Here is a 12,055-nt window from a genome sequence, read left to right as displayed (position 1 = left end):
GTGACCGGTGAGTCAAAAGTTATATGTGGATTTTTGACTTGGAGGACAGAGCACCCCTAACGCTCGTATGGTTCAAGGGTCAACAGCACATACCAAAAAAGGCTCACATGCGCCCTGTTTGGAATGGAACAGGTCAGTGCTCATGCAAAAGCTCTGCCCTTGTCTAAGTTAATCTTGATACTTAAACACCCAATAGTGATTAAGAATAAAAATTCCTCTATTATATATATATATATATGATATATGTGATTGTGTTAGCATTTCTGAAACTGGCTCATCACAAATATCATGTGGGGAGCTTTTTAAAAAAATAGAGATTTCCAGACTCCATCTCAGACCTGCCGAATTAGAATCATCAAGGAAAAGCTGGTCTGGAATTCCAAATTTTCCCCCAAGCCCCAGTGATTCGTACAGTGAGACCCATTTGGGTGCCCTGTGGAGAAGGGAAGGACTCAGAACTGGCGATCAGAAGGTCTGGTTTTAATTCGGACTTGAACGCTCGCTCATTGAGAGGACTCGTATGAGCAGCGTAACTTCTCTGAACCTCAGTTTCCTCAGATGAAAAAAGAGCATTTCTTTTCCACCTCCCTTAGGGCTTGTGAGGCTCACATGCCTTCATGTGTGTGAAATTACATGCTAAATTCAATGTTTTCCCTACACTGTCAAAGTAAATTACCCATATATGACAGAGTTTCTGTTGATTTGCCCCATATTTTGGGAGAAGCATTCACTTAGGTGAAAACAAATACGGTGTGTGTGTGGGGGGGTGGCTTTGTCTCCTCCAACTTGGCTTGCTCGTCCCCCACCATTCAGCACGCACTGGGAAAGGAATTTGTTTCTCTGGGGGCTGCTTAGGTTACCATCCCTGGTTCGGTTGGCCTGCGGGGTGTTGTGAACCATGACAGGTCAGCCCCCGTTTCCCAGGAGAACTGTTGTCGCTTGTCCCGCTGCCAGTGGGATGAGAGCGGACTCTACGGTGCCCAGTGAACCATACGAGCGTTAGGGGTGCCCTGTCCCCCCAGTGAAGCGGGACCCGCCTTGTCTCTTCCAAAACCGAGAAGGGAAGTTATTGGTCCAGTAATTCCAGTCTGGAGGTATGTGAATTTTTATTCCATCTTTTTTCATATTATGATCACTTAAAAAAAAATCAGTGTACAAGAAAACACAAAAAGAAAAACAGATTTTCTGTACTTCCATTAATCAGAGCCAACAATTGTTCTTATTTGTAATGTTTCTATATATATATGCATACATATGCACACACATATAAAATATACATATATACACAAAATATACATATAATTTTATATATATATTGAGTATGTGTGTATATATTTACATATATACACACATACATGAAAGGTCAAATTAGGATTAAAAGAAAACATTTGTTTTTCAAATAATATAGCCTTGAGAACTTTCCAAATTAAATAGATTCATACAATTATTATTATTATTATTATTATTGTATTTTTCTTTTTTTTTTTTTATAAAGTTTTATTTTGCAAGTGAGTGTGATTCTTTTTTTTTTATTTTATTTATTTATTTTAGAGAGGAGAGGCAGAGAGGAGAGAGAGACAGAGAGAGAGAGAAGGGGGGAGGAGCTGGAAGCATTAACTCCCATATGTGCCTTGACCAGGCAAACCCAGGGTTTCGAACCGGCGACCTCAGCATTTCCAGGTCGACGCTTTATCCACTGCGCCACCACAGGTCAGGCAATTTATTGTATTTATTGTATTTATTGTATTGTAGTGAGAAGCGAGGAGGCAGAGAGACAGACTCCGGCATGCGCCCGACTGGGATCCACCCAGCATGCCCACTAGGGGGCGATGTTCCACCCATCTGGGGTGTTGCTTCATTGCAACTGAAGCCATTCTAGCACCTGAGGTGGAGGCCATGGAGCCATCCTCAGCGCCCAGGCCAACTTTGCTCCAATGGAGCCTTGGCTGTGGGACGGGAAGAGAGAGAGAGAGGAGAGAGAGAAGAGAGAGAGAGAGAGAGAGAGAGAGAAGAAGAAAGGGGAAGAGTGTAGAACAGATGGGCACTTCTCCTGTGTGCCCTGACCAGGAATTGAACCCAGGACTTCCACAAGCCAGGCCGATGCTCTACCACTGAGCCAACCCACCAGGGCCTATAATTATTTTTAATGGCCAACTACTAACAATTTAATAGATGTGTCATAGTTTACTCAACCAGTCTGTACAGTGCGCACCTGGAATATTTTGTGTTTGTTAACATAAATGCTACCTTGTACATATATTTCCTTAGGAAAAATGCCTAAAAATGGAATTGCTGGGTCAAAGATTATGCATATTTAAAAAAGACTTTTAAGTGCACTTAAAAAAGGTATGCTCTTACTTTACCTAGCCAAGTTGCCTAGATCTTTAATTTCTGCTCCCCACCTCAAATATCTCTGTTCAGCATACATATTTTTTAAGTCTCTTTGACTTTAAAACAATAATAAACACAAAGCACTCAGGAAACTAACCACCACACTCCATATGCTCCTTTCATGGTCAGGCTTCTGAAATATGTAATTTACACTCTAAGGCTACTTTCTGTAATTAGCCCAACCTGTGGCATTCTGGCTTTGCTCCATCCAACAGTTAACATCAGTCTTATTAGAGTCATCAAAACCTTTCATTGACACTTTTCAGTAATTATATATCTCACTTTACTTCCTGCGTCATTTTTGAGATTGTTGACCCTGCCCTTATTCCTAACATTCTTTTGTCTCTTGATTATATGGACAGTATTCTTTCTGGGTTTTCTTGTTTTGTCTCTGGTGGTTCTTTTTTTTCTCTAGATAATTTTTATTTTGTATTTTTCTGAAGTTGGGAACAGGGAGGCAGTCAGACAGACTCCCGCATGCACCTGACCAGGATCCACCCAGCATGCCCACCAGGGGGCGATGTTCTGCCCATCTGGGGCATCACTCTGTTGCAACCAGAGCCATTCTAGCACCTGAGGCAGAGGCCACAGAGCCATCCTCAGTGCCCGGGCCATCTTTGCTCCATTGGAGCCTCGGCTGCAGAAGGGTAAGAGAGAGACAGAGAAGAAGGAGAGGGGGAGGGGTGGAGAAGCAGATGGGCGCTTCTCCTGTGTGCCCTGGCTGGGAATTGAACCCGGGACTCCTGCACGCCAAGTCGACGCTCTACCACTGAGCCAACCGGCCAGGACCCTCTCTAGATAATTTTTTATCTGCCTGCTTCTGAGTAATGAGAGTCACACTTTCAAAGACTAAAGAGAAAAATAGAAATTTACATTGAAGAACCTGACAGGTACCACCTTAGCTTGAGGTTAACATCCTTAGTGATGTCATGTGATAGCAGGTACCCTGGTATGGAGATTATGTCCAAATCTCCAAGATGCTGTGATGAAAAGGGTGCTTTCCTTCTGTGATATACTTTAAAAAAACCCATAAGCCAAATACAGAAAGCTTGACCAGGATGGTGACATAGGAGGCTCCCAAGCTTCCCTCCTTCCAGAGACACACGATGTCCAGCTACATCTGGATAAATTCGCACTGAGACAGATCCCAAAACTAGGCACATGACTCCTACCCATCAGACAAATGAGAAGATAGCCTCATCAAAACAGGGAGGAAAGGCTGAGACAAGAATCAACCTCACCCCTGTCACAGCACCATGGAATTGGGAGGGACCCTTAATTCCTAGCTTCCTTGAAAAGCACATCTATCACACTAACATTGAAGACTCCCACCAGAGGGACCAGCTCCCAAAACAGCCAGCTCTGAAAGGTTAGGGCTTGTGTTCACAAGTCCCACAAGACTATAGCAAACCTAGGAGCAGTTCGTAAAGTGTGAGTGAGCACGCCAGGCTTTCCTCCGAGGGCTCAGTGCAGGGGAGTGGGCAGAGTTGCCCTTGACCCAGGCTTCCCATGAAAGAGGCCTGTGTGCATACTGTAAAACCTGCTGCCTAAGGGCCAGTCCGTTAAAAACAATGAAAATAGAAAAATAAAGGCTACTGCCTAAGGGCTAGCTCCTTAATTCAGTAGCCCATCGGGGCAGCTTGTGATCCTTCCCAGGGGCCAGGGAAGCCAGAGGACTCCTCTCCCACTGCTCCCTCCCCTGCTGCACATCAGCAGTTTCTCCTGGGAAGGATGTACACATCTGCCCCAGCTCTCGTGGCTACTGCAGAAAGGGCAGCCCAGGTGACTGTCTCTGATGGCCAAAATGACTAGGAAAGTCACTGGGGTGTCCATGGTAAGACTTTGACTGGTATGTGACAGTATGTTGTATGGGTGCATTGGGTAGGCTTGACAGGTCAGAAAGAAATGGTGGGTTTTTTTGTTTGTTTATTTTTAAAGCATATTTTGCAATATGTGATCCGGTCTTTAGTAGTCCTTGCAGTTCATCCTTGCAGTGTATTAATACCTGTGAGGTATTAGCAAGCTGAGGGGAAACAGCTTGTGAGGGTCACTTCCAGGGCCACAGTCTTTGCTCACAACGCTGCTGTTGCCATCTGCGCTAGTTACTGAAACATTTCTTGTTTGTTTTTTACTAAAAATAAGCCTTCTCTGACTTGTATAGAGGGTACTTAACCTTTACTCTTTGAAGTATTGTGACTTCTCAGCATTCTAAGGTGTTTTTTTGTTTTTAACCTCGTGGTTTGGCTGAATCAGTGTTGATGCTGCTGGGGTTCGATTTTAATGTGTACTTGGGTGAGGCGGTGCTGGTGGGACTCGACAGAACTAATCAGATCCCCTTGGAGCTCCGAGAACGGTAGGGACATACGGAGAGGCGGGCGTCCATTTCAGTTGAACGTGTGTTGTATCTTGGACTTGTTGAAATGTCTCTTGAGAATTTCAAATAGTCCAGATGACCAAGTTTCTTTATATGCTTTGTGCTCTCCAGGTAATATATTTCTTTATAAACAAGGTACTATTTAGGGGGATTAAGAACTTTTTAAGCTTATGAAATCCATTATAAATCTTTCTGATAAAAGTTTTTAATTCCTTTTTATAATTTAGTTAATTTGGATAGTAGAATTTGGTAGCCTGAACCCCACAGTGCAGTTTTCCCCTTTCCTGAATTTAGGAAATGTTATTTTGGTTGACTTCTTACCAAAGCAGGCATTTTTGCTCTCTTGTGTATAACAGGTAAATGTGCAATAATGGTCCCAGTTACCAGGCCAACTTGAGAGGCACAACACATAGAAAAAATAATAATACAAAACAGTATAGGTTACATGTGTGATGACAGGCACCATTAGCAAAAAATATTGAAATGTAGAGAAAGGATACGCATTAAGAGTAGTCAGGAGAAATGTAGCAGGGAAGAGAGAGAGATAAGCAGAGACTTAAAGATTGGAGGGGTATTGGAAGCAGCCCAAGTGAGAATTAAGTAAGTGAATTGGAGGAAAGAATAATTAAACTCCATACTGATGGGGAACATGAGTATCTTGTAAATTTATGATCCATTTCCTAGGAAGACGCATTCTTGAAAAAGATCGTTCTTGTAAGGAGAGTAAGAAAAGAGGGAGCCTGCATGTGAAGGTGTAGGGGACGTACAAGTAGACTGCCTGTGGGAAAGCTTGTCAGAGCTCTGTGGTTCCTCTGGTCCTCCAGTGGAAGCATGGTTGTATTCCCTGTCCATGATCACTTGTACTAGATCTTCAGGAATTTGCTCCTCAGGCCCAGTTGGGGAAACCCTTTTTAGACCGTGAGAGATTCAGACAGACAGACTAGCAGGAAAGATGTTCTTTTTAATCTGCAGTGAGATTCTTGAAATTATGACAATGAGATATACTGGTATAGGATTAAATTGTTCTATGATCCAATAAACTAAGAAATGATTCTAGCAGTATAACTCCTCAGTTGCTTTCTGATCACCTGCTGAAGGGTTACATTGCTTTACCAAAATGGAGAGATTTTCAGAGGATATAAAATTATCTGAACTCACAGGGACCAAGAAGTTTCTGATTTGTGGCCAAACTCTGAATGAAAGTTCATCTTTTACATGTTACAAAGTAAACAAAAACTGGTTCTTCAGATAATTATTGCTCGGAATGTAGCTTCTATTCCAGTTATCCAAGAAATTAGAGTCCTTTTTTGAGGATAATAAATAACCTCATGGTGTTAATGTTATTTTATTTTAAGGAACCCAAAGGTTTTTATTTTTTTAGAGTTTTATTTTTGATAAATAAATGTTACTAGAACATTCACATTTTATTTGATAATATAAATTAGAATTTTACAAAATATGCAAGAAAATATTTTTAAACTATTTTTATAATGGTCTTACATGTAAACTTGACTTTGTGTCATTAAGTGAAGTCAATAGATGTGCTTTTGTATCTTCGTTTCAAATTGATTGAGTCAGTCCAGATTTTAGGATCTCTGTTGGATCACACTGGATGCTAGACATGTGAATTCCCAGGATATAAGCAACAAAAAGATAATAAAAGTAAACATTATCGTTCGTAATTAAAAAAAACATTTTTTGAAGTCATTTTTCAGGTAACCTGCTTAACTTGTTATGAAGGTAAATTAAGTTGGATGCATCTAGTTATAGGATCCAGATCTCAGAACACTTCAGGCATTATTTTAGCAAATTTTAGCTAAATCTTAAAAAAAAAGGGCACAAATGAAGAGAAGAAAACACTTCTGGTTTCTGAACTATCTGAAATTCAGCAGGAATGAAAATTATTTCAGTGTTAATGCCATTAAACCTTGGCACAGTTCTTTGCCTGAATAAAATGAGAACTGCTAATGCATATGAAATTGGATAACAATTATTTAAAATACCCCTGAGTGAGCCATAGTTATTTTATTTAAAAAGAAACTTTTTGTCTCCTTCCTTTGATCTCTTGTCTGGAGTGTTCACAGAAGTAAAATGAGAAATAAGCAAAAAGGATAAAGAACAAGAGAGATAAGGAAAAATGTCTGATCTTCACTGGGCAGATTTATTGAAAAAATAGTGTTTTTCACTTTTCCTAGAATAAAAGTCTTTTCTTGGAAAGAAATGGCAGTCACATTTTATGAAAATTAAAATGTTGAGGTTGTATTCTGTACTTTCTGAAAGGTTGAAACTGGGTGACCGGTCCACTGGAGGGGGGGAAAACCTGTTTTCAGTCTCCCTTGGCAACTGGCAGGTGGGTATAAACCCCCAACTAGGTGAGACCTGGAGAGAAATCCAGCTAGACTGCCTTATCCCCTACGGGAGAGCTGACAGGCTAAGCTCCTTCCCGGGTCTGTGGGTGGGCACTGGGGAGAGACAACCAAAAACACAAGGCTGGTATGTTCCAAAAGGAAAAGAGTTTTCAAACGCCTGGGTGCAGACTGGCTGAGACAGACTAAGCTGTGTCGGCCCCAGGGACGGCTGGAGCAGGGTTTATAGAGGTTAGTCAGGGGTCTTGGAAAAAGCGGCTGACCTCGCTGCCTTTATAGATAAGGGTAACATTTCTTCATATGTGGACTGCAGGCGTGCCACAGCTCCTCCACATTGCTTCCATCCCGGCTCAGCTGTCTATTATCAGCATCAGTTGTAAAAAGAAGACCTGGGCTGGTTCAAAGGTCCTGGGGCAGGGCCACAGCTTCAAGCAGACTGCCCTGGGGATGGAATGGCAGCTGATCTCTCAGAATGTTCTGTTTTGAGTCCTAGTGGGAAGTTGGGCGAGGGGAGTTTAAGTTTTAAAGGGGCTCTGGATTTAAAGGAGCCTCTGAGCCTAAACCTAATACTTTCATTCATAGTGCATTTTTCTTTATTTAAAAATTTAAAAATATTGAAATAAAATTTGTGCATATTTAAAGTATAATGTAAAGATTTGATATACATATAAATAGTAAATTGATTGCTATAGTCAAGCTGATGAACATATCCATCTCTTCACATAGTTATCATTTTTTTGTGTGTGAGAGTAACTAATATCTACTCTCAGCAGATTTCCATATACAGTATAGTGTTATTAACTACAGTCACCATGCTGTACATTTACATCTCTAGACTTATTCATCTACATAAGTGCCACTTGATACCCTTTGACCAGCATCTCTCCATTTTTCCTACTTACCTGCTCTTTGTAACCACCATTATACTTGCTGCTCCTATGAATTTGACTTTTTTAGATCCAACATATTAGTGAGATGGTACAATAATTTTCTTTGTCTGGCTTATTTGACTTAGCATAGTATTCTCAAGATTCATACGCAGTTGCAAATGGCAGGTTTTTTTTTTTAAATTATGGCTGAGTAATATTTCATTATATGTATATACCGCATATTCCTTATCCATTCATTTGCTGATGGACACCTAGATTGTCGCCATATCTTGGCTTTAGTGCATAATGCTGCAGTGAACGTGGGAGGGAAGATATCTCTTCAAGGTACTGATTTTTTTTGTAGTGTTTAGTAGAGCTGTTATTAAGCGTTTATTTGTATGTGCTAGTGCTAAGTTCTAAGCTCCCGGAGAGAAAAGACAGAATCTGTAGTGATTATGTTATAATTCACTTATCTAAAAAAAAGTAAAGCCAACACCCAAAATATATGAAAATTCACCTCAGGATGATCTTTATTTTTACATTTCATGAACCAAGGCCTGTTTCAGTTCTGTTCCCCCTCCCTCTGACCCCTTACAGGTTCTATGACCTTGATAAGCTCCTCAACCCTCTGGGAATCACAATGTCCTCCCCCATAAACTGGACTTACCTCATGAGATTGCTCTGAGGCTCAAACAAGATAATATGTGTGAAAACCCAATATAAATGTGAAGGATAATTATGGTTATTCTTAGAAACAATTATGGTCATTAGGTTAAAATGAGGCTACTGGGAAAAGAGCAGTTTGGGGACTCACAAAACAATTTCTAGCTTATAGATTCTAATAGAACTAGGAGCCAAATAAAGGAGCATAAAGATGCAAAGCATAAGACATGATATTAAGATCTAACCCTTCACGGGCTTCTAAGTATTTTTCTCTAACTGCCTTCAGTTTAACCAAGGGTGTATGACAGAAAGCTCTCAGGAAGAAATGGCTTTAGGGATGCATTTTTTATTAATAAGGTAGAGCCTGAGTCTTTGTTTTCTGTAGGAATCAAATGAAAAAGAGAAAATTCATGCTCCTTGTTAACTCTGGTGGCCTTTTGACAAATTTTGGTTATTTCTCTTCATTTAGCCATATAAAGATAGCCACGTCTTCGGCTGTAACACTGGATTACAGAAGGGTAGATTTAAATGACTAGAGCAGAAATATGGGAAGGGAATGACCTCCTTGTAGATACATTAGAGGTTCCTCTAGGGTCCTCACTTTGTTTAACATTGGGGGGATGTATATTGTGCTATTAATTGTGTGGCATAAAAGCAATGAAAGGTGTTCTAGTTGTATTGCCCACTGGCCCTACTTTGATAACTCCTACTTCTATTATTAAAGTAGCAAGGCTACGGAGATTTTCCATTTTACTGTTCCACAGAAGAAGAGGAAAAACTGAAGAATCAACTTGGATATTTATTCTCTTTTGTCCTTTTAGATTCTGTCAGCTCTTTGCAGTCGGTCTCAAGTCTTCCTTACCCCTCTGGCATTTTCCCTGACTCCTCCCCTCCTTGTGTCTTCTGTACTCTGGTCCTACACCACGTAGTGCTGTGGCTTCAGCAGAACCAGGGACTACAACAGATCCTCGTTATCCTTGGGTTCCATATTTGCAAATTTACCTACTCACTAAAATTTAATGATAACCCCAAATCGGTACTTGCGACACTTCTGCAGTGACTAGTAGACATGAGCAGAGGGGTGAAAATTGGAGTTTCTGAAGGTACGTGTTTCATAGCTGAGACTGAACAGCAGGACATTGTGCTCGTTGAATGTCCTTTTCATAGTCTTTTTATTGCCATGATCTTTTTTGCATTTTTGTGCTTTTTGTGGGCGATTACAGTTTGTGATGGCCCCCAAGCACAGTGCTGAAGTGCTATCTAGCATTCTTAAGCTCAAGAAGGCTGCGGTGTGCCTTATGAAAAAAAGATGTTTGTTAGATAAGCTTTGTTTAAGCATGATCATAGTTCTGTTATCCATGAGTTCAATGTTAATGAGCCAACAATATACATTAAGTCAGATGTCTTTGAACAAAAACACACATAAAACAAAGTTATGTATTGATTAGTTGATGAAAATGTGACCACAGGCTTTCAGAAACATAACCCTTTATTTCTTCTGGGAGTAAGAGTTCTATATTTGCTAATTCAGTGGTTGAAGTTACATTATAGAATGTAGCTACGGAGAATAACAAGAATTGACTTTATGCTGTTTTTATATCTCTAGGGCCTGAAGAATGTAAATCACCATGTTCGTTTATTTAGTGGAATAGTCTGTGCATCCATGTCAGTGAAACTCAGAAATGTGGGACGCGATACGAAACGGGAGAGCTGTGTGAGGCCACAGCTTGGGGATGTGTCTGTTAGACAAGAGAGTCATTTTATGTGGGGAAGGCCCTGTGCAATTAGCCAGTCAGTTCTCCCCACTGAAGCAAGGAGCCAGCCGTGAACCCAGCAATGACCCTGGGTAATAAGGTAGAAATGACACTGGAATGAAGGGGCCAGGATCTTAGTGTGGCTTTGCCACTATTTAAGCATGCAACTTAGGGAAAACAATGTCATCTTTTTAGATCTAAATTTTATTATATGCAAAGTAAGGCAACTAGGCTAGATTACTGTTTTAAGTCCCAGTGAACTTAGAATGTGAAAAGAGGGAATTGGAACTTTTTGGGTAACAAAAGCTTAAGCCCCCATGTCATATTCTTTCCATGATGCCCAAATGCAGAAATCCAAGTAACCACAGATGTTTCAGTATATGGATTCTGCCTTCAACTGAATGCCACCTCGTTCAGACTGTCTCGATAGTTCTGCAGAACATGTGTTCTGATCATGCCTTTTGACATAAGCAGGGGCCACTTTAGCAGACCTCTTGGCAAGATCTGCATGGGGCTTTCAGTTACATTCTGCATGAAGTTTGTAGTTCAGGTCAAATGAAATATTTTCAAAGGTCAGCCTATATTCCCCAAACAGCAATAAATCACTCAGAGAGTTATGTGCTCATTTGCACATGGCTTCAAATTACTGACTTAGCCAGCTGAGGGCACACATTATGGTTTTTCAGCATATGATTTTTTTATTTCTAGTGTTCTGATCATCCCGTAATTAGTGGATACAGATGAAATTACAAGCTGCTGCCATTGCCTCAGATGGTCAGGTTTTCAGGATGCCAACTCCCAGCTCCTCTGGAGTTGACATAAATATTATGGAAGCAAAAAATTATAGTCATTTGCAGGGAAATCGTGTGTTTAATTGCCAAGTGAAGCAGAGGAAAAATAGCAGAAGCACACATCATGTATCAGTTAATGTGAGCTCATTATTGCAGTCTGCAAAGGGGTCTAAAAGGACTTTTCAATAGCAGAATGAAAACAAAACTATTCTAAAAAATGCCATCTGTGAAGCCTCCAGATATGTCTGCTTGGCTCATTGCCTTTCAAAAATAGTTCCTGCATTCCAAAAGCTGTTAATAATGAATGGAAATATCTACAGAGTAAAAATGGACCATGGCCGATAGAGTGGGATTTAGTGCGAGGAACTACTATTGAAATAAACATGGAGAGAAAGAGTCCACAGACATATTTTGTGCAGATTACTTCAATGTTTGCTACGGGTGGCACCTTAACCCAACATAAGGCTCCCCAGATCCTACACACAGGCAGATTATTTTGATAATTAATTTTGAACTCAAGATTTAGAAATGTTATTTATTAAAAAAATTATTGATATTTCCCGTTTTTGATATTTGGTAGACTTGTCAATGTGGTAAATATAATTGATAACTATGTGAGGTTGTGTAGGAAGCCAAAAATAAATCTAATTTGGGAAGACTGTTATTATATTTCTATAGAACACTTAACCTAATAACATGCCACATGTTTTATTCTTATTTTTAAATTTTTTCTGTGTGTGTGACAGAGACAGAGAGAGAGGGACAGATATAGACAGAAGGGAGAGAGAAATGAGAAGCATCAATTTTTTGTTGTGGTTCCTTAGTTGTTCATTGATTGCTTTCTCAT

The 12,055-nt window shown here is 40.3% G+C and overlaps 1 protein-coding gene across 1 annotated transcript in view; it reads left to right on the top strand.

The window, feature by feature from the left end:
* Positions 1-898: 898 nt before the first annotated feature.
* Positions 899-12,055, top strand: part of LOC136315033 (uncharacterized) — a 47,176-nt gene continuing 36,019 nt past the window's right edge. The window contains exons 1-4 of the mRNA XM_066246235.1: positions 899-998; positions 5,450-5,488; positions 9,485-9,699; positions 10,270-10,375. Coding sequence (XP_066102332.1) covers positions 899-998; positions 5,450-5,488; positions 9,485-9,699; positions 10,270-10,375 — 460 coding nt within the window. The remainder of the gene's footprint in view (positions 999-5,449; positions 5,489-9,484; positions 9,700-10,269; positions 10,376-12,055) is intronic.

This window comes from Saccopteryx bilineata, chromosome 11, assembly GCF_036850765.1.
Source record: "Saccopteryx bilineata isolate mSacBil1 chromosome 11, mSacBil1_pri_phased_curated, whole genome shotgun sequence".
In the NCBI taxonomy this organism is placed as follows: Eukaryota; Metazoa; Chordata; class Mammalia; order Chiroptera; family Emballonuridae; genus Saccopteryx; species Saccopteryx bilineata.
This window is presented reverse-complemented; position numbering and strand designations above follow the sequence as displayed.